Source organism: Choloepus didactylus, chromosome 10, assembly GCF_015220235.1.
Source record: "Choloepus didactylus isolate mChoDid1 chromosome 10, mChoDid1.pri, whole genome shotgun sequence".
In the NCBI taxonomy this organism is placed as follows: Eukaryota; Metazoa; Chordata; class Mammalia; order Pilosa; family Megalonychidae; genus Choloepus; species Choloepus didactylus.
This window is the reverse complement of record NC_051316.1, coordinates 100903384-100926783: the sequence shown is the minus strand read 5'-3', so window position 1 is coordinate 100926783 and position 23400 is coordinate 100903384. Positions and strand designations below refer to the sequence as shown.

At 48.8% G+C, this 23400-nt stretch overlaps 1 protein-coding gene across 2 annotated transcripts in view; it reads right to left on the bottom strand.

The window, feature by feature from the left end:
* Window positions 1–805: 805 nt before the first annotated feature.
* Window positions 806–23400, bottom strand: part of TTLL11 (tubulin tyrosine ligase like 11) — a 256317-nt gene continuing 233722 nt past the window's right edge. For both annotated transcript variants that reach the window (XM_037797799.1, XM_037797800.1), the window contains one exon: window positions 806–8844. In XM_037797799.1, coding sequence (XP_037653727.1) covers window positions 8552–8844 — 293 coding nt within the window. In that variant the 3' untranslated portion in view covers window positions 806–8551. The remainder of the gene's footprint in view (window positions 8845–23400) is intronic.

The window sequence follows — 23400 nt, the reverse complement described above, 5'->3', positions numbered from 1 at the left end:
CTTGAATGAGTTACTTCTCCCCAGCTTTGTCACGGGTAAAAGAAAACAAAAATCTAAAGTGACGGTGGGTGGCATTTGGAGCTTTCTCTTTTCATGGAATGCCAATATATAAACACAGATAAGAGCTGAGCTTCTCTAGGGTTCTGTGGAATCTAGTTTTGAAATCCTTGCACTAGGGCTCTCTGAGCTCCCTTCCATGACAGATATTTGATGAGGTGATGGGCCAAGGGTCGGTGCTGACTTTTGCTCTCTTCCTTTGCCCAAACAGGACAAAACCAAAAAACCAATTTCTTCAGTGAGAAGAAGGATTTCTGGCTTTGGCTCGTGTCCCTAACTTGCTCATTGGTCTCTGGGCTTTCCTAGCCTCATTTGTAAAATTGAAAGGTTAGAATGCAGCAGCCATAGATAAAATCTTACAACAAAGCCCATTACAGATGAGGGGGAAAGCCAGGGTTTCCTCGGATACAGACAGACATGAGGGCTCCTGGGAGGGAGCAGGTGTGAATTCCAGGGATAGCTGTATGGAAGGGCCCCTGCTCCCTCCCTGGAAGCCATGCATGTCCCCGATGCAGAGGGCCAAGGCAGTTGCAACCTCGTGGGTCACTGCTCTGCCTCGGCCCAGCCCTGGAAGCTGGGTTTCTTTAGCAGAGGGAGGTTGATGTCCAGGACCTGTGGAAAAGGGAGTCTCAGGCCAAGGGCTGGCACATAGTAGGAGCAGGAGGGATGTGTGAGATCTGAGTGTTTCATAGAATGGCAAAACAGAGCAATCCAAAAACGCAAGCGAGTTACCAGCAATAAAAGAAGCTGCCTGGTGGCTTCTCACTCTGGTGAGGGGCTTTGCAAAATGAACGCTCTGGATGCCATCGGGTGGTGTTGATTTCCAGGGAGCAGTGATCTCACTTTATTTTTAACTCAAGACCATCTGTTTTACACTTTCCACTGGGTGGTCCACAGTCTGGGAAATATTTGTAGCAGACGTACGCTGCTATTGATGGGTCAAAGTGAGAGAGGGTGCTAGGGTGGGGTGAGAACTCTGTTCCCGGGAACAGAGCCACCAGGTGTGCCAGTGGCTGCGGAATCACTTCTGGGAGGCAGCTTGAGCCATTCAGCTTTCTAGCGAGGTGCCCGGCCTGGAGCTGTCCTTGTGCGGGTCACACTTGGGATGCACACCTCCCCAGCATGCAGAGACTACCACACCTGCCTTGCTGGGAGGGGCCACCCTCGCTCCCAGGGCAGGAGTCACCGCCAGAGTCTCGGACCAGTGGCCAAACTCTAGGAATGGGTCACTCCTTCCCTAAGGGAGAGGGTCCCCCAGCAGAACAAGTGTTGGAGAATTTTCCAAACTCCTCCATCTCCCCCAGGATCCCACAGCTTCCTCAAGGAAGTATCTAGCTTCCCGGACAAGTATTAAACATGGGGGTGGGGGGTGGGGTGGGGAGGGGTTTGAAAAGGAAGCTTTTTCTCACCAATTGACCCAAAATGAATAAGCATTGTCTACCCCGGTGGATCTGCTGTCAGAAATTATCATGCAGAAGCAATAGCCAATAAGTTGCAGCCGTTTGTACAATGAGCCTGTGTTTAGCAACATTCAGCTTTGTTTTATTATTGCATTTTACGAAGTTACCAAGACAACTGAGGCCAAGTAACAGAACCTTGACTTTATGTGCCATGAAAATTTAATAAAGAATCTTTAAAGGCTCTTAAGCGGCAGGCCCTGCAGCCTGGCGGCAACCACAGAGCCCAGCCTAGAGGGAGGAGGGATGGAGCACGGGGGCCTCTCACAGGCCACGTTGTGAGGAGCCTTTGTGGCAGGGGCGTCCAGTGGGCAGACTGTTCACCGTCATTCATCCTGTTTCAGCATCTTGGGACCACTCCTTTTGTCAACAGATATTAAGACACTGCCCAGGTACCACCAACCGTACCAGGCTCTTTACAGACATTATGACCCGATCTCCATTTTACAGCCGAGGATCAGGGATCAGAGAGGGGAAGTGACTCGTCCATGGTCACTTAGCTAGAGATGGACAGACAGCAAAACCCAGACCCAGGGCTGACTCCAAAGCCCTTGCTCTCTCTGCGACAGCTCCCAGTCTCCTCTGGGAGTCTGTCTTTGTCTCCCCAGATCTGATGCAAGAAGTTCTGAAGGGGAAACATGCCCACTTGGGTTCTTTAGTGGCCGCTCCTTCCCTTGTTTCAGTAGCCTGAGGAGGGCCTGGGGGAGCCGTGGTGAGGAGCAGACAGTGTCCCCCCGGCCCAAGCCCCCCAGTCCTGGTTGGAATCTTAGCAAACACTGACTTCACATTGGAGGAAAGATTTCCCATGAGCCAATTGGTGTGTGCATTATGTTACCCCAGGGCTGCAGAGAGCTCTTTTTTACTCTGTTTTCTAAATAAGATTCAAACACAAATGGCCAGCAATGGGGAAAACATCAGTAATTGGGCCATTTTATTTCAAAACTCAACGGTACTTGTGTGTGTGTGTGTGTGTGTGTGTGTGTGTGTGTGTGTGTGTGTGTGTGTGAGGGGCGAGGGGAGAGCATTATGCTACATGGGTTTTTCCAGTAATGTAAAAGTTAGGACTTTTGGTTACTAGAGATGGAGGTAATTGAACATCCTGATTGTTCTGCAAAGTTCCTTTGTCTCCAGGAATTGAAAAAATTGGACTTATTTTGTGAGGGAGAAATTCATATGCCATATGGGAAAATTTCTCTGGCATTCATCAAAACAAATAGATGATTGGCAAAAATATCAATCAAGGCAAGGTGGGTTTTAGGTTTATATACATTGTGTTTAATTTATCTCGGTGAAAGAGGAAGACAGCTCTCTCAGTCGCTGGGAATACCGGCTCGCTGATGGGAGATATCATTTCTGAGCTTCGAGGGAAGGTGCTCAAATGCTGATCGTTGCAAACCGAATTCTCACTTGTAAGACAAGGAGTGTAAGACATTAATCAAGAAATGAAAGAAAAAAAAAAAAAACTTAAGCTACTGGAGTAACACTGCCAATCACAAGGCAAATTCCAAGTGTCAGAGGAGTGGCAGGAGCCATTTTTCAGCCTGGGATTGTCTTCAGATATGTGAGAATGGAGGGGAGGTGGAGCGGGATAGGAGATGACCCCTTCATTTGTCTTGATGGGTAACAGCATTCAAAAAGGGATTTTACCTTCATCTCTACACTTTTTAGGAAACTAGAGCCAGTCTAAAGATCACACAACATTTGAGCAGCACTTCCGTTTCTACAATATTTTCACATACATTATGCTTTACATCACTGCATCTTAAGTTCCCATTGATCCAGTGAAAGAAAGGGCTTTTCACCCCTACTTGTGTGGCAGAGGAGCTTGGAGCACTTGAGATTGTAAGTGGCCCTTGGAGCGCTCCTCAGGCACCAGTGGGAGAACAGCAGGTCAGACGCCCCAAGTTAAGTCCCCAGATCCTCCAGGGACTTGCTGAGCAGCCATCCAGCCTCTCTGAGATGTGAGTTTCCAAGTCTGTAAAATGGGGACCAAAAATTCTCCCCTTTGGGCTGTTGGGAGCATTGAGGCAGTGAAGGTGCCAGGGAAGGAGCATGGGATTTGGAGCCAAAGGTCCTTTGTATAGGTCCCAGCTCTGCCTTTACCAGCCATGAGACCTTGGACAAGTCACTTAACCTCCTGGGTGTCAATTCCCCCATCTGCGAAAAGAGGGTGATGAGAATCCTCGTCCTTTGTGGGTTGCTGGGAGGATCAGAGGTTGTATGAAGAAGTACTTTGTAAACTGGAAAGCATTAAACAGATGTTGCTACATTCATGTTGGACAGAGAGTTGGTTCTAGAAAGGCAGGGAACACCATTCCAAATTGCTGGGCTCCTACCCAATAGGGATTATTCCTACCCCCAGCTATCTGCATTTACATCAGGATTACCTATTCGGAATTAAACAACCCTACACAGATGCTGGCTGATGTCAAGTTGAAGAGACAGGCTGGGTGGGCTGATTGGAAGGAGTGGTGAGGACAGTCCAACCTGGCAGTCCTTGTCTCCAAGGCTGAATGACATGGGGATGCAGCCAGGACCCATGCTGGCACACAGAGGGACATGGAGGGAGCTGCCCAGAGTCAGAGGAAGCCCTTGTTCACTCAGGGCCATGGGGCAGCACCGTGCCCTGGGGAGAGAACAAGCCAGCTGGAGATATGGCCACGTCTGGGGCATCGGCTTGGCAAGACATCCAAAACCATGATTCTTAAGGGCATCCGCAGGCTAAGCAGAGAGTGAGCATCTTAACGCCGTCTCCTCACCTGGGGCTGCTGAACATTCATATTATTTCAACAAGCATCTGCGGGTCCCCTGCTCTCTGCTGGAAGGGCCGACATGGACCCTGCACATGCATGACTCTGAAAGAATTCACAGCTTGGTGGGAGCAAATGCCATAATAACACAGGGTAGGTGTGATGATAAAGGAGCTCTAGAGGCCTCAGAAGCAGGAAGCAAGTCATTCTGTTTGTGGGAATGCGGTGGAGATAGTTGAGCTGAAACTTGAAAGATGAGTTTGCCATTGGATGAAGGGGAGAAGGGCAATCTAGTAGGGAAACAGCAAGAGTGAGGAAGGGACTGTACAGAGTGGGTCTGTGCCCTGCAGACCTCCCGCTGGGGAGGGAAAAAACACATTCTCTTCCTGTGCAATAATCAACTCCAAGAGCAGTGTGAGCACAGAGTTGGCGGCCAGGGAGCAGCGGGCACTGCAGAGGCTGGCCCGGGAGGGGTGTGGGCCAGGTGTGGATTTTAGGGTAGAAAGAAAGAAACAGACCTGACTGTAAGGACCTTGAATGTTAGATTGAGGAGCTTGGACTTTATACAGGAAGAGATGAGGGCTGGTTTGAGCAGGGAAGCGTGGTCAGCTCCATGGTTTTCCAAGTTCCTTCCAGGCTGATAGGAGGGGCTTGGAGGCAGGGAGACTGATGAAGTCGGGTGAGGAACAAGGAGGTCTGAGCTAGGGAGAGTGGACAGGAGCCTAGACAGTTAGCAAGAGAGGTCAAGGAGGCTTGCTCTGGGAGTGGAGGGGGGCTCCTGCCTCTGCATACAGGAAAGGGCCTTTTGCACATCACTTGTTAACAACCGCACTAAGTTGAACACATACTGCCCTCCATCCTCGCCAGACCCCTGGGCCCGTAACAACAGAGAAACTGCTGAGCATATTGGCCTGGCCCCTGGAAGGCCCAGAAGGAAGGGAGCAGGCGAGGTCAGGGTGGAAGTGGTAAGGAAGATGTCTAGTGCTTGTGGGCTCCTCAGTCCAAGTAAGGGGCACAGCAGAAGGGGCAAGACAGGCATGGCGGGAAAGGGTGGGTTGAGCGCCCATGGCCCAGCTCTCTGGAAGAAGTTTCCTTCCCGGGCTGGCCCCATTACCCTGCCTGCCATTCATCCATGCACAACCCCCAACTGAGAACAGACTAAGACTAATTATCTTCTCATCAATTCTTTCAACCCTCTTGGAGTGCCTGGCTCTCCCGGAACTAAGCCAGTGGAATAGGGAGAGGGCCAGCGAGGCTGGAACATGGGTGTGTACTGGGAGGGAGTGGGGGAGAAGAGGCTGGGGACCGGTCCTGGGGGTGAATGGAAGGAACAGACTTAGCCACAGGCAACACCCAGGGGCCTGAGCCCCACGTGGAGGAGCCTCTGGGTCTGGGCACCCCCGGCTCTTTCTGTCTTCTAGGAGGAAGGAAATGTCTGCTTTGCAATCACATCAGTTACACGCTTGTCACATGAGGGGCCCATCAGCAAAAGAAGTAAACACCTGGGCTTCCTGTTAGGAACCCAGGACCTGGGACTAGTCTCCTCTTGCTCATCCCGATAATGGAGCAGCCTCTAAATTCTTCCTGTTCAACAGCGTTGAGAAACAAGAGCCAAATTTATCACTGGTCTCTTATGAAATGGCAACCTCATTTCCCTAACAGTCCCTGCCAGGTTCTGTGCCCTCCAGAGGTGTCTGCAGAGGAGGAAATCCTTCTAGGAGAAAGGGTCACCTTAAGTGACAGTGACCACAGCCTGCAAAGCATGGGGTGGAGAGAGAACATTCCTTGTTATGAAAAAGTAACGGTTTTATATCACTCCAAATTATGTGGCTGGAATTGAACCTATTGATACAATTTTTTTTTTTTTTAATTCAATGTGCTTGGTTGGTTTTAGACCTAAAAAACTGCATCCCATTTTGGCAAGCAAATGCTTTCTGAAAACCAACTTCAAGAAATGGTATAATGTTAGATCTTTGTTTAAAAGACTCTTGGCTGCTCCCAGCTGATAACAAATATGCCGGGTTACGTTTTCTGGGTCTTTCACTGTGAACTCCATTTGCTATGGCAAAGGGGACTGAAAGAGTAGGCACGAGTCCTCCCACCCTGTTTCCTAGCAGTGGACCATTTGTGAACATTAATTTTCTTGCCTCATGCCAGATGGACTGTGAGACAGTGGGATGGGACCTGAGAGCCCTAGCCAGCCCCAGAACAGACAGGCCCTCCAGGGGTTTGCACTTGGAGCTGGATTCTCAGAGGGGCAGCCTAGCAGAAGCTCACCCAGCCACCAAGAGGAGACAGTGCTCTGGAGTCAACCCACAGACCCGGACCGAGCCGTGACCCTACCACATGACCTCCCAGGCCTTCTTTTCCTCATCTGAAAGTGGGAACAACATTACGAACTGCCCAAGGCAAGTGGAGAACTGAGCTACTGACGTCTCAGAAGTATCTGTCTGTGGGACGCACATCGGGTTCCTCATGCCCTTCCCAATTTTAGACTTCCTTTTTGCTTGGGAAAATAAGGTCATTATGAGTTCACCCTGTCATTGGTCAGACCAGAATGGGCTCAGAGGGACGGGTAACCGGAGCTCTCTCAGCCTGGAAGTGCAGCCCTGTGCCCCAAGGAGTAGGGGAGACGCGGCATTGCACAGTAGCTGTTCTGCAAGTGGCAAACAGATTTCACTCCTTGAGATAGTGGGCTTCTGCTGAAAAGGAGGTTCCGATAAGGAATAACAGAGGAACCTCTGCTCTACAGTAACTCACCAACAAACAGAGAGACCTTGGATTAACAGCCTTCTCTTTGGGTATATAAACACTCCTGTGAGGGTGAAGCCAACAGATTCATTTCAACAGATACATTCTGAGCAGGCTCTGTGTTAAATCTTGAGTCAACTGTTCTCATCAGTTTGAGTGAAAAAGATGTATGGATCAGGAGATGGGAGAGGGTATTAGAAGGAAGGAAGAAGGTAAGAAAGAAAGTAGGAGAAGGAAGACACACGTACTTGTCTAGGACAAACTTCCGCCGTCCCTTAACCCTCCCCCTTGCCCTGCATTTGCAAGCATTTTCTGAGTCCTACTGTGTTACTGTGTGCCAGGCATTGTGCTAGTGCCCTCCAAGACCTCTCCTCTCCCCTCTGAATGTGATGATCAGCTCTTTGCAGGGCCCCAGAAAGGGCCACATCAACCCCAAACCCCAAAAACACTCTGGAGAGCTTGGCTCCTGTCTGCCTTGTCAAAGGACCCTGGACACTGGCTTGTCCGCAGCCATTTACCAAAATGCTACCTTTGGCTGCCTCTAAGGCTTCCTCTCTGAGAAGGGGCTGCCTGGGCACCCAGCTGTGGGGCGTAGATGGAGGGTCCCTTGGAGCTGTGACACTTGAAGTTTTGACAGCTATACTCCAGCTTTCCTTCATCCTTATCCAGATCTCAACTTCCTCCCTTTGGAAGCCCCCTCGACCTGCTGGGGGTACCTAGCCCAGTGCTTGGTGCACAGTGGCCTTCTGGCAGTGCTTGTGTGTATCGACGTGACACACGGGGAGCCCTCCATCTGTGGAGATGTCCAATCAGAGGTCAGACAACCTTGGGTCAGGGAGGTCAAAGTCAGGATTCCCACTTTGGGGTCATAGTCAAACAAAATCAAACAAAATGACCTCTGAGGCGCCTGCCAGCTCTGAGGCTCTAGGAGCCTTGCTTAGTTACTTTGTAATTATTTCATAATTAATAATAAACTGAACATGTAGCAACAGGCAATCTAATGAAATAAATGAGGCTAATCTGGTAACTGCACCCACATAGCACATGATTGGGATGGGGGATTCACGAAGGCCTGCTTGATGCCTGCACCTCATTTCCACACAACGGGTGGTAGGAAACTAACTCGGTGTTCCTGGGCTCTCAGGGGGAGTCTCGTGGAGTCCCCTGCAAACCCAAGATGCCACTGTCTTGAGTTCCTTCCCCTCCACGGCTCTTAGTCCCGGGATTGTTTGTGACACATGCCCCAAACACAACAGTTTTGCCCTGGTTGTTGCTTCCTGTGAGCCCAGAATAGGAGATGCCATCTGTCACGTTTTAGATGTCATATGTCCACTGACGAATAGCAACAGGGTGGCTCGGCAGGAGGCGCTGGAGGGAAGGCGGGCGAGAAGCAGTCAGCCTTTCCAAGCGGAGCTCAGTAGAACGCAGAGACAATTAATGGGAATTACAGACGGGAATTCTCCACAGGCAAGAAGCCCAAGCGGTTCGTTTCAGTCCTGAAGGCCTCACTCTCCTTCTGGGAGGACAGAATGGCCCTCAGGACAGAGGGCGTCTGTAAAGGGAGGGCTTACTGGCACTGCCGGCGTGGGGCTGGGGGACGCCGTCCGCTGGCTGGGCGAAGGGGGCAGCCTCCTGGGGTGTACCGCTGTAAGGTGGCCGGTCCCCTGACGTGCCACGCCGGCCACACACCAGGCGCTTCTCGTCCAGCAGAGACAGGTGGTATTCACACAGGTCGATCAGGGAGGCCACCTGCTCGTGGAGTGGCAGCATCTTGAACTTCTTCTGAGCCAGATAAAAGAAAGCCTCTATGAACGCCTGCAGACACATTCCTGTGGACGGAAAGATCAGTGTTAGGGGCGGGGAAGTGCAAGAGTCGCCAGGCCACCCCAACACAATGCTGCGAGCTAGAGCGGGCTTCTTCCCCACCACCATCTCCGTTCTGGAAGATACTAAACAGGCTTATCACTGAGTGCTGACCCTGAGCAGGCACCAGCTGGGAAGTTTACAAGCATTTGCAGAGTCAATCCCTTAAACAACCCTTTGAAGTAGGGCTTTTGAACCCCATTTTACAGATGAGGAAACTGAGTCTCAGAGAAGTGGAGAGACCCAGGCAAAGTCATGTTGATAGGAAGTCATGGAGTTCAGATTTAAATCTAGCCCAAAGCCTCACGTTTCACCCAGTGAAGTGCCCTATGAAGACCCAGCCCCTAACTTTCATAACCAGGGAGAAAAGGTGATTACAAATAAATGCATCTGATGCAAATGTTCTATATTTTCATACAGGTATTGGTTACATGAGTGTGTGCATTTGTCAAAACTCATAAAATTGTACCTTAAAATTTATGCATTTTGCTGTATGTAAATTTTACCTCAAAAATTAAAATAAACACAACTCCTTCTTTCTACTCAAAGCTATATTCTGAATTTATTAATAATAGTCCCCACTATGCCCCTGGAATGCTTTGCCTTATAAGCTCTTGCTCATTCCTGGGATCTGAGCTCAAAATCACTTCCTCAGTAAAACCTTCCCTGATCCCCAGATTAGACCAGACCCCTGTTATAAGCATCTTAATCTTTTCTTTGTAGCACCTATGGCAGTTTTTCAGGATTTATTGGCGTGGTTCTTTGACAAGCTCTATCTTTCCTGCTGGGCTTGAGCTATGCCCATGGTCAAGCCCTTGGACGGTGTTCAATATAGAAGCACCTTATCAATGAGTGAGTAAGTGAATGAATGAATCAGTGCCAGACTCTTTACAGACATTGTCACTAATCCTCACAACACCCTTGTGAGGTCAGTATTATCTTATGCCACAACTTACAGACAAGGACACCAACACTCAGAGAGGTTAGGTAACTTCCCTAATGTCACACAGCTAGAGAATGGTGGACTGGATGTTCAAATTCTGACTCCCAATGTCAAAGTAAAAATGAACCCTGTAATCCAAATCCATCAAATTCCCTGGGCTCCTTGGGGAAGGTGACACCAAGGCTAGACTGGCATGCCACAGCATTTTAGACGAGGCTGGCTCTGGCTGTGGTAATCTATCCCTTCCCAGTGGCCTTGCTCTCCTGGCTTGGAAGTGTTGTTCACTTGATCCTGTCACTGCAGGCAGAAGTCTGCCCTGGAGTTTGTAAGTTCTGGGTTATACATGGACCCTGGGATCTGAGAGCTCTTTTTGCCTTGGGAACTTGGATTAAGCAAATATGTTTTTGGTCTCCTTCCAAATCCATCAAAGTACTTTTTTTTTTTTTTTTGCTTGGCTCTATTTGGCCCTGACATGAGGAATTGATTAAGAGAAGAGTACCCTGGTGGAAAACCCTTTTAATTCAAACACAGGTACAGGTGTGGGCAAAGACACAGGGAAATGTGGCCTCAGTCTAGCTCAAGGGCTACTTCCTAATTACCTCCTCTGGGTCAGGGCTCTCCTGCTGTGTGTGTGTGTGTGTGTGTGTGTGTGTGTGTGTGTGTGTGTGTGTGTGTGTGTGTGTGTGTGTTTCCCCAGGGAGGATTCAGACATCTTCTGGGCCCGTCACACTCAGGCCGGAGGGTCAGATACATGCAGCGTGGAAGAGGACAAGATCCAATGCCAGAGACCCCGAGTGCAAGCCGCAGCCCCTCCACCATCTGAACAGCACTACTCAAGGTGTGGTCTGCCGAGTCCACAGGATGTGCAGCCCTGGTCCCTGAGGAGATAAGGGGCCTGGGCCAGAATGTAAATCTTCCCATCATCAATCACATTGTGTAGTTCAGCTGACATTAGTTTTGAGAAAGCCTTCCTCCATGAGGCAAGCAGCGCCTTGTTTATATTCTGGCCCAAGCTTCCTGTCCAAGACATGCAGGAGTGCAATTTGTGGATTGCCACGTTGATGGCTCTGATGGACACGTATTTCTCAGCTGTAAAGTGCACTCCAAACACCACTATCTCTTTAACGTGCAGGCTCTGCAGCGAGGCCCAAGACGCATGCAAAGCTTTCCTGGTGGGGCTGACGTTGCTGATCTCTGGGCCAGACTGTACGGAGCAGGGATAGAGCAATTCACATAACACCTTTTTATTCAACAAATATTAGTTTTGTTCCCTTAATTGAAAGCAGACTGGGATTAGAGCTATCATGCACAGAAAAGACACAATGAAGACCTTCTTAGGAAAAAAAAATACATGTGGTAAATCACCTGGAAGACATTTGAAATAAGAAGTGGGATTTCATGCATTATTCTTGGTTTTCTTTTTGATTGTCTACATTTTCTCATTTTTCTATAGTAAACATGTATGCAATTTTAAAATATGTAATGGGAAGTTCTAGAGGGTGGACAGAGGGGATATCGGGGCAGCTGCTTTTAATTATGAGCCCTTTGCTACTATTTGAATTTGAAACCACGTACATGTATTATTTTGAAAAAAATATATGCAGTGCAAACTTTCTGCATATATATTCTATTTTGGTAAAAAGTTTGAAATATAAATCTATATAAAGGGAAAATGGAAGAGGAAGGGAAAGGAAGTGGATATTTACTGACTGTCTTGCATGGGGCAGACACTCTGCCAGGCACGAGGACCCTGCCTACAACTCCCACCCTGCAGATGGGAACACTGAGATCCAGGGAGGGGGACCAACTTGCCCTCAGGGCACACACTGGGAAGTGGCAGGGCTGGGATTCAAACCCGGGCCTTGTGCATTGCTAATTCTGCACCCAATTCCCAGAAAGCCCTCCTGAGCATCCCCAGGGAGAACACCCTAGGTGGAAAAACACGGTCATGGAGAACAGTCAGGCTTAGAGGGAAATACGCAGAACCTGCAGGAAACAGGGAAGCCCTCGAGTGGTGGGGTCTGGGAGGTCTGTGGTATCAGAGGAGGCTTGTGGAGAAGGGGCATTTGATGCAGGCCTCAAAGAATGAGTAGAGCAGAGAGTACGGGAACCTCTAGACTTCAGTTGTCTTCACTGACTGATCTTTGTCTGCAGGAAGAGGTATTTTCACTTAGCCATAATAGCATGCACAAAACTTGATGTTATTTTACTTAAAATTATGCCCTATTTATATGTTGCTATGCAGACTTCTTAACCTTTATTTTAATGGTTGCATAATATTCCACTGAAATTTTTGCCTTGGATATCATTTTACCACACCTCCACTGTTGAACACTCAGACTATTTACATGTTTTCACTATTATTTTAATAATATAATAAACACTTGGTGTATAATTGTTTTTATTTCTGGTTGATTTATAATAAAACTGAGAATTTGGGGTGTTTTTTTTACATGCAAAGTTGATTTGGTCATTAATTTCATTTCATGTTAAAAATATTTAAGTGTTATATAGTACCCAAGTGGACAAATCACATATATTGGCAAGTGAGAGAGAAAACATCCAGTCCCATTGAAGCCATATGGTACCATTGCTCACCCATTAAACAAACAAAAACATGAAATAACAATGACAGTGGGGTAGTGGTGAATTGCTACCGAGCTTTGAAAAGCAATTTGGCAATAAGTTTTAAGGGCCATTCAAATGTTTATAGCATTTAACACAGTGATCACAATCCCAGGAATTTATCCTAATAAAATACTCCTGTCCAAAGGAAAAAGCAATATACACAACGATGCTCACTGCAACCTTATTTACAGTAGTTCTCAATCATTACACTCTGGTTTGGGGGGAGGGTGGGAGTGGGAAGGGAGTGACATAAGATATTTTCATATCCTTCTTTCTACTTTTCTGTATCTTCCAAATATGATAATGTAGGCTTACTGCAAATACTAGATCAGAGGGAAAATAAACCAAATGTTACTTAAAAAATACAACCCAGCCTCTGAGGTCACTGGTTCTGTAAAGCCACCCACTCCACCCACTCCAATCACTCATCCTGGTGCTTCCTCTTGTTTCTTGTCTATTGTGATAAATCCCTGGTATGTGGCTGTCTTCCCAATTAGACTCTGTGGTCCTGGCGGCAGGGACCACGTCCCAATCTTCTCTCCCTCCCAGTGGCACAGCCGGGCACATAGCAGGCGCCAGTAATGACGCATTTGATCCAGTTGACTTGACTGTGAACCTTTTAACAACCTTGTGAAGCAGATGTTATTACTCCCATTTTACAGCCTAGGAGGTAAAGCCCGAGGTAAGCCCAGGGAAAAAGGGAAAGAGCAACCTGTGAAAACTCTTCCCTGAGATACATGCAGACTGACGAAACCAAAAGGATCCGGGCCACAGACCCTAAAACCTTAGTGGGCCTCAGGATCACCTGGAGGACTTGTGGAAACACAGATTGCAGCTCCACCCACAGAGTTCCTGATTTGGAAGGTCTAGGGAGGGCCTGAGAATCTGAATGTCTAAGTTCCCACGTGAGGTCGAGGCCCACCTGGGATCCACCTGGGACCCACCAGGGACCCTCTTGGAGCCCCCAGCCCTTGCTCCTCCTCTGGGCTTCTGAGGGCAGCCTGCAGAGTCCATTCTGAAAGCCCAAATGCAACAAGGAGCCTATTTGCAAAAGGGCCTGCTCCCAACTGAGAGAAACTTAACTTTGGGCTAAAACTGTCTACGTTTTCAGACATGGGTTGAGAGCAAACCTAACCATTTATTTTTAAAAGACGAATGATGGTGCTGAGAAACCATGGCATCAGGTCCTCTCTTGGTTTCTGAGAAACACACACTCCCGGCGTCCTTCCAGCGTTGCCACTGACCACTAAGTGGAGGAGAGCTCTGGCGCCCTACCCTGCACCCTGGCCTTTTCTGTCTGCATCTGTCCTGAGGTAGATTGGTCCAGAAAGGTCCTAGGAGGCCAGGCCACAGAGGGCCCTACAGACCCTGGTGCCAACTTCGGATTCCATCCTGCAGAAGAGGGAGCTCACCGGGGAGTTTTGAGGTGACACGACCACCGTGGCTGCTGCGTTGAGCCCAGGCGGTCAGGGTGTGTGAAGGCAAGCAGGCAGATCTGTTAGGGGGCGACTGTACCAGTCCGAGGAGAGCCGAGAGCGGCTTGGCCCGGGGCAGTCGTGGTGGAGGTGGTGAGGGGCAATTAGATTCCGGACGGGGTCTGAAGGTGGCTCCAACACAACCCACAATCTGCCTAAGGATGGAGGCAGGTGTGGGGGGAAGTCAAGTGACCCTCGGGAAGGAGGGCCCCTCACACCAGGCTGGGGAGACTGCACTTCCCTTCTAGGGCAGCGTTTTCAAACATCTCGTGTATGAAATAACCTGGTAATCTTTCCAGAAGTGCAGTTGCCTTGTTCCCATCCCCTGGAGAGTCTGTCAGTAGGTGACGAGACCCCCACACTGCGTTTGTAATAGCAGCGTGAGGGATTCTGCACTGGTGGTGGAATTAGATACCATGGGTGATTGGAAACCTTTGGAATTAGTGCTCCAACTTGCCCAGGTCTTTAAGGCTCTCTAGAAGACGCAGTGGAGTAAGGAATTTGGGAGAATGGTCTTTGGAAAACGCAGTGCTGGGCTAGGACTGCTGAGGGTGACCAAGAGCCTTTGGGGCTGCAAGAAACAAACTTTCTTCTCCGAATCCCCCAACTCCGTTCTGCTGAAGCAGGCCTGGTGCTTGGGAACACTCCCCTCCCACAAGCCAAGTCTCTAAGATAACCTGAGTCATTTAGGAAAAAAGATAAGGAAACCTGCTGCTCCTCTCTGCTCCCCATCAGCAGCCCTGGGAAAAACCCTCACAGCTCTGAGGAGTTAGAAGCACCTCACTGATTACATTGCTTTAACGGCCTATTACAGCAAAATAATGAAAGTAAACAAGAATAGTTAATATTTATTGAGCCCTCATGTGCAAGGCCCTGGGCAAAGGGCCTCACAGGCACTATTTTACTTATTCTAACAAACACTTTACAAAGCAGATGTGTCAACAATTCCATTGTGCATTTGAAAGACCTGAGTGAAGTCACATAGCTCATGGATGGCAGACCCTGAAGACCATTCTCTTAACTTTTTGACTCCACAACTGCTTCAAGAGCCTCTAAGAAAATGGCCAAGCTGGAGTGTTAATTCTGGTCACTTAGAACTAAGAAACGATCTCTGCCTTGCCGGTGAATGAGGAATGGGGCCTCATCCATTTCCATCGAAAGTCAGCAAGAAGGTGCAGTCAGATCCTCGGGTCCTTTCCCCACCTGCCTCCCAGGCTTGAAGAGAAACTGTTGAGTATTTTATAAAACTACATGTGGGTTGATGGATGTCGCTGGAGAAAGCAGCCTTTGAGACGTTCCAGTTGAGCCAGACTCACGTATCTCGCCCGAGACTGCCACTAGGACACCAGGAGGGGCCCTGACGACCACGGCCTCATTCTGTCAATCAGCCGGGCCGGGGTGGGCCTGTGGGCTCTTTCTGGCCCTGAGACTTCTCCTCCCTGTGCACACAGGACTTAATGAAAGTGCTGGGAGCTGCTCTACAAGAATCCCAGCGTCTATTCTGGGGCTTAAGGACGGAAACAAGAATAATATCTTACCCGTGCATAGCACTTAGCAATTTACAGGACATTATTACAAGGATTTCCCAGCTACAGTGGCAGAACCTGGGCCCAGAGGGGCCAAGTGGCTTGTCAGGGTGACCCCATAAGAGGCCACGGCAGCGTTTAAACCCACGCCCATCTGACTCTCACTCCCACCTTCCTTTCCCTATGCCAAGCTTTTTCTTAACATCTGACATTTATATATTATTTTACATTTTACAGAGCACATTTGCATATATGGTACAATTAAATCCAAATCATTGTCGACAGCCAGGGGTATTATCCCAGACTGACTATGAGATTTTCTTCTTTTTCCTCTCAAAAATACCTGAGCTCCCTTGCTAGTAATTCTATTTCAAGGCATTTGTGTGCTGGCCTAGGACAGCAACTTGCCAATTCCTTCTCTCTCCCCAACCTTTAAATCTCTTTCTTATTACTCACCTAGAATAGATGTTCCCATCTCACAGTGAAATTCTAAATGTGTAAGTATACAGGTTTTCTGTTTAGAATCATCTGTAGGAAATAAAACTGAATGATCTTGACTCGAATTAGCTTAGTGATTCCTATCTGTGCAGTGAAATGCTCCCCTGAAGAGCTATACATAAAGGCTGCACAAGCTCCAAGATGGTTAATCACAAAGAACCTCAGCCTTTTCTCCATTCTTAGGGCCCCTTCCAGCCTGGCTCCCTGTCTGCTGCTGCAAGTCCCACTAGACATTACCTTGGGTCTCTCCAGGCCTGGGGCTGGGGTCTCAAAGGACCCCACAGATGGGAGGTCAACCCTGGGCCTTTCCCATGAGGTGGCACTCAGCTCCGAGGAAGGGTGACTGGGAGTCAGGTGAGCTGGTCTGGGTTCCAGCCTTGCCACTTACTAGCTGTCTAATGAAGTCATTTCACCTCTCTGGGCCTCAGTTTCTTCATCTGTAAAGTGAGGACAATAATATCTGCCCCGAGTGGCTTTGTGAGGATCCACAAAAAGCCTAATACAGGTCTTAAAAAATAGCAGTGCACATGCCTTCTGTCATCTCCCCTCACCTCATGCCTGGAGGGCCAGCATGATACTGAATTCATTTTCTTCTTTTATTGCAGTTAGTTGGCTGCTTGGCTCCCAAACTCACTAGGTGGTGAGTTTCCCAAGGCCAGGAGTCCTTGGCCTTCCTCAGTCCCCAGCTATGAGTTGTCAATAATTGTTTGTGGAACAAATGAGTCAACTGACTTGAATTACAAGCAGGAAAAATCAGGCGGCGAGGCCAGGAGACCTGGGTTCTCAAATGGTCTCTGGCCCTGCACATGGTGTGACTTGGGGCCAGATGCTTCTCTGTGGTCCTCACTTTCCCTTTCTGTAACTTAAGGGGTCAGACTGGAAAATCTCTCTGGATTCCAGAAGCATTGGGAGTGAGAGTGACTTCTGAATGTTTTTAAAAATGGTAGTAACTAAAGTCACAAACAACATTTGTTGAGAACTTTCGGCTGGCCAGGAGTGACACCGTATACTTGCCACACACATGGTCATTTACTTTCATGGCAGCCCAGAGAGGCTGATCCCACTCAGCTTGCAGTGTGCAGATGAGAGCTCTCAGCACAGAGGGGCGGAGCAGCTTGCCCAAAGTCACACTGCTGGGATTTGCAGCCCTGCACTACCCCACCTCTTCCTTGCTCCTGCTGCTCCCTACATAGCTTGGGGACAGACATCACACACATGCAGTCATTATAGTTAAGCACGATAGCAACAAAAAATCACTATCACCTTTGTCCTTGGCTGGATGGAGAAATTAATAAGTGTCAGGACTAAACCATAAATAGCACTTGTTGAAAAGTCATGCCCCTAGAAGCCTGCAGCACCCAAAGAGCAAACATAATCAAAGACAAAAGTAACTATTTCAACATTTCATTAATCACAGGTCATACTGCTGGCCGGTACGGAATGGCCCAGAGGTCCCACCCTGGTTCGTCCGGCGTCATCCTGATTCACTGGCTTGGAAAGGACATCAGAGATAAAACCCAGGCCCTTACAGGATAGTAACAACACTAAAAATAATAATAAGAGTTAATAAGAGTAGTTGGCATACAGCACGTGCTTAATATTTGCCAGAAACTGTGGTTAACACTTAAATCTTCAAAACAAAATCTGGGTGGTAGGTTGCCCTTGTCTCTCTCTCTCTCTCTCTCTCTCTCTCTCTCTCTCTCTCTCTCTCTCTCTCACACACACACACACACACACACACACACACACACACACCACCCCCGTTATACCTTTAGGCTGTTCACTTGTGTTTAATGTCGTACCAAAACACTGCTTTTGTCTTGGATTATGTTTGTTGGTTGGGTGCTGCAGGATTCTCGGGGTGCAGGAGGGTAAAGCCATTCACCCAGAGGCCCACAGACTGGAGGTGGTGGTGGTATTTGAACCTTGGGCTCCACCCTCTCAGCAAGCCACTGCCAGCAAGTCCCGAGTTTGCAGAAAGAGCATTTTTTCTAGTAGAGTCTCTCTGGCTTCCTGTGGTTTCCCCGAGAGATTCCAAGAGCCGGTCTGCTCTCCTGACATTGCTGACAGTGATAAACTTGCCCCCACCTGGCCACCTCCAGTGACAGGGTACTCATTACCTCCCCAGGAGGCTCATTCTCTCTGTGTCCCCTCCTCTCTGCCTTTTAGCTGAAATTTGCAAAGTCTTCCCATTGGGCCCACTTTTCCACAGAACAAATCAAACTCTTCTTTCTCACAACAGCCTTTCTGAGGGGATTTGTCAATTCAGTTCCATCAGCTGGGTGCAGAGATGACCAAGCGCCAATCATGGGGGTTGTAGAGAGAGCAGGGAAGGAAGAGGATAGCATGGATCCAGGTAAGTGGGGTAGGGAACCGGGGAGTGGGCAGAGTTAGGACACAAAGAAGCAAATAACTTCCTGGGAAAGGCAGGGAAAATTACAGAGAGCCCATGGTACACATGGTGAAAAACTCAAGCCGTAGATACTTCCCAATTCATGTGCACCAGGAGTGTACAGTGTTAACATAGATGCATAAAAATTGAATATATGCATAGAAATTTCCTGCAGATATGAATATCCATATACCTTACATTTTCACACAAATAGAATCATACTATAAGTATTGTACTGCCCTTTAAAAATTTTATATGGATATCTCTTCATATCAGCATTTAAGGATCTCCATATCAGCATTTTTTATAAATTGTTCAGGATTCCATAGTGCATGTACTATGATTTTTAAAAATTCTTCCCATACTAATGGACATTTAGGATGTTTCCTAATTTTTTTTTTTTTTTTTGCTTTTACAAACAATGCTGCAATGCATATCTTTTGTATTCATGTACGTTCAGTATAGGAATGAGGGATAGCTTCTTTCCAGTGGAACTTCTGGATCAAATGGCACATGCGTTTGCTCACCCTTGCTAACTTGTCTTGGGGTTGAGATCTTGAAGGGTAAACAGGAGTTTTCTAGCTCCAATTTGCAGAAGATCTTTCTCAGCAGGGGAAGCAGCTTGTGCAAAATCTTAAACATATGGAAGGGCATCAGTTGTTGAGAACAGGAGCCGGTGCTGCTGGCAGGAGGGCTTTGGAGGTGAGGGAGTGATGGGAGGAAAGGCCAGAGAGCTGCTCTCGAGTCGGTCCCTTTAACGTCCCAGCTCAACAGTTTTTCTCCTTGTCCAGAATCGTGACTGTCAGTTGTCAAACATGCCCCGGGAGCTTGCATTTTTCTAAAAGGCGACCTTGGCACTCATCTCACTCTAGGGACCATCCTATTCCTCCTGCTCCCCAGAGCAGCCAAACTTCCCCAAAGAGCTGTTGGCACCCGGCACTGCCACACCCTCTCCCCCAGCTCCTCAGGGTGGGCTTCTGTCCCCCACCTCTCCACCCAGACTGCTGTTGCCAAATGCAGCAGCACCTTCCATTTCCCGTCTTCTGATCTCCCTTTGTAGCATGTGACAATGCAGAACCCCCCTCCTGACACCTCTCCTCCCACTACAGCCACACCGCACTCTTCTGATTTTCTTCTGTTAACTCCTGGCTCGAGCTTTCGTTTCCTCCGCTGGCTCCTCTCTGCTCTGCTCTGGGTTCGAGTCCTGCAGGGCTCTCGGGCCTAGACTCGCTTTCTCTTCTCTCTCCTAACAGTTATACCCAAGGCTCCAAATGCCATTAATGAATCAGTGATGGCCACATCTTCATTTCCAGACCAAACTGCTTCTGTGCCACTGGGATATCAACAATATCTCACAGAGCCTGTTACAAATGGATCGTGCGGTCTTCCCTCCCCAATCCTGCTTTTCCTAAGCCATACACATTTCAATAACTGTGTCTCCATCCACTGTGTTGCTCAAGCCAGAAGCCTGGGAGCCATTTTTGAAGCTCCTCTCCCGCAGCCCCCACCACCCCGCAGTGTCACACGGCCTCCTCAGTGTCTCCCTGCTTCCTCAATTGTCCACGTCCAACGCGGCTTCCAGAACAATCTCCCAGAAACTCAGATCAGATCACGCTGCCCCCACTTTAGGCTCTTCAACAGCATTCAGGCAAACGTTCCTACCCTGCCTGCCTCTCCAGCTACCTCGCCCGCCAGCACCCCCTGCGTTTCCTGGGGTCCCTCAGTCTGGATGCCTTCCATTTCCCGGGAACCGCCACACACTTTCCCACCTCAGGGCCCTTTTCACGAGCCACCCCCTCTGCCCAGCATGCCCTTCTGCTTGCTCTTCACCTGGTTAACAGAGGTGTTAGCTCAGTTGTTACTTTTACTGACAGAGCTTCCCTGACCCGCCTCCTAATACAAAACTAGGCCCTGTCTGCTGTTTTCCTTAAACCTTAGTTAGTTTCTCTTCATAGACCTTACCCCTACTTGTAATTATCTGCTTGCTTCTGTGTCGAATGTCTGTCTCTGCTACCAGCTTGCTGGCCGCACGAGGGCCAGGGTGTCCTACCCAGCGCCGTGCAGACCCATCACCAGCCGGGCCTGGCATACGGGAGGCGCTCATTGAATGTTGACTAGATGCGTGAACTCTTGAGGCAAGAGCTGGGCCCGTGGTAGGTGCTGGGTAATGGTCACTCCTCTCCTCTCCAGCCCTGCTTTGGTCACTGGTGGATGTTCTGTGCCTGCCTTCAGCATCCGCTCTTGGAGGAAGGGCCGGCCCAGGCTCTGTCTCAGACACACGGAAATTCAGATCCATGCTCTGCTGGATGATTGCTAATTCACTGCACTTCTGGGAGCCTCTCTTTCTGCCTCACTTGCTCAGCTCTTGGGAGGGTTAAATGATGGAACAGAGATCTAAAATGCCCACCCTGGTTTCGGGCACATGGCAGGTGCCCTGTGGATATGAGCTTCTTTCTTTCTTGTCTTGAAAGTCATCAGAGAGGCCAAGCCCAGGAGAATAAACAGACTGTTGCCCCGGAAGCCAGCGGCTCAAGGAATCCATTCCTGTTTTAGTTTTTCTTTATTTCTCAAAGATGGGCAATTTGGGGGATGCTGGGCTGCCCTAAATCATTGATGAAGAGTAACTCTCTTCCCCACTCTCCATGTTTGCCCTCCAGGTAGCAGCCAGGCCTTCTGGACTACACAAAGACCAGGGTCAGCTGCCCTGGGGAAGGGGTGCCCACTTGCCCAGAGGACTGAGCCCCGTCCTCGACGAGAGACCCCTCTGCAGAGCTCTAAAGAGCCAGCCTGCATTTGGAGAGGTGACAGGAAGCAGATCAGTGTCAAAAATAAGAGCAGTGGGTTTCAACTTGACTCGCATTTAGAATATCACTTTAGAGCACAAATGAGAAAGAAGAGAAATGCTCTTTTATGCAGGAGTTTATTTTTGTCACTTTGTCAGAGAGAAATTGCAGCCCTGAGGGCACTGGAGCTGCACAGAATTACCCAAAACATTAACATGCAAATTGCCTTCTTTAGAGAAGGTAATTTTATTAGCACACGAAAATGTGAAGGAAATTTCACTGTACTCATGCCCAGGAGCAGTGCTGTCTGGGGGCCAGTTAGGACCACTGCAAATAGAGAATTAGGGAGAGTCCTGTACCTGGTTAGGGTTTATCACCTCCTCCACTTGTGACGACCATGTATCCCAGGATGCATGGAACATGGCATGTGACACCGCAATCACTGGGAAGTCCCTGAAAAGAAATTTGGTAATCCAAACTTACAGTTTACTAATGTGTATGCAGAGTATAGGGGGCAAGTGACTGTTCAGGATCATGCAGAATTAATGGCAGAAGAGGTAGAGCCGAGATCACGTGTCCTATGGTTCAGATAACCAGGTGAGCAACAGGGACCCATGAGGGGTCCCGGAAGTAGCCACCCTGAGAATAAGGAGCCCAAAGAGATTTCATCTCCCTTCCTTCCTTCCTTCCTTCCTTCTTTCTTTCTTTCCTTCCTTCCTCCCACCCTCCTCTCTTTTTCTTCTCTCTCTCCCTAATCCAGCACCCCCTTCACCCTCCCTACTGCCCTCCTTTCTTTCAGTATGTTTTCACTAAGTGCCTGCCTCCCATGCTAGGCCCTGGGCCCAGACATGAATCAGGCACAGGCACCAAGGAGCTCAGCATTAGATGGCGTATATTTATGACACACGCAGATACTTATGATGCAGTGATGTATCAGCTACTAGAGGGATGTGCTAAGAATTGACAGAGAGTGCAATTAACTGGTAAAGAGGGTAGGAAGAAGGGGCCTGGAAGCTTCACAAAGGAGGGCAGTCAAGGTAGGGAAGGGCATCAGCAGCAGGGAGAAAAGCATGAGAAAGGCCCAGAGACGGAAGCATGTTGGCATGGCCCAGAGTCGCCCATTACAGCTGGGTGTATGGGAGAAGAGTGGGGCTGGGGTGGGCCATGTTGGGGTGTGTGTGTGTGCAGATGGAGATGAGGCAGGCAAAGTCAGTCTCAACAGCTACTCTTTAGCTCCAGCTAAAGAGCTCAAATTTTATTCTGCAGGTGACAAGTAGGGCCTCTTCAGAACAGAACCACATTCCCCATGAGATGTCAGAAGGGAGGGGGGTTTCCCAGGCCCTGGGGTGCCAAAATGACAGAAGGTTGTATGAGGCTGCTCTTACATAAGGATTCCTCCTCCTTTCAGAGAGTGATCAGTGAGGAAGTGTGGGCAGAGACACCCACTTGCTTCAAGAAGAAAGCACCTCAGTCATGTAAGGTCTCAGTGAACAGTTTAGGTGAGCACCTGTTCCCAAGGGGCCCACACAGGGCCCCTTATACTTAGGCCCCGGATACTATCCCTTGACCTGAGTTGATTGAAAGCTGCATCATATGGTTATGATGGGGGCAAGGGGGAACTGCTCTCACAAGCCTTGGAGCTGTCCCTTAGGGAAGCCAAAGGGAAAATTGGCTATTGCAAGTACACAAGGGCTATTGTGGAAGTCCTGAATGGGCACATTCTACCTCAGGGTTTTCCAAACTTGGCACTGTTGACATTTGGGCCAGACAATTTTTTGTTGTGGGGTTCTGTCCTGAGCATTACAGGATGTTTAGCAGCATTCCTGGCTTCTATCAACTAGAGGCCAGTAGCAACTTCCTCTCCCAGCTGTGACAGCAAAAATAACCCCCAGGGGGCGAAATCACCCCCAGTTGAGAATCACTGCTCTGTAAGTCTCCCAAGTTTCCCAGTGAGATGCAGAGCACCTCAAGGGCATGGCGCCTGCCTTCTCTGCTCTCCCATGGGGGAAAGGACTGGGCAGTGTAGTTTTCATCACATACCAGGGATTCGCTATCTCAAAAAGAAATCTGTCTAAATTGCTCCTAGATCTATGAAAAAGAGCAGGTTAGGAAGGTAGAAAACTAATGGACTGCAGGTAGTTCTACCAATAATTGCCAGGGTCTCAGAGCCCCCCATCTGTAAAACAAGGAGATTGGAATAGATGAGCTCAAGGCCTCTTCTAGTTTTAAATGCTATGACTTTATGGCAGTAGATGAGTATGCGTTGGAGAATGTTAC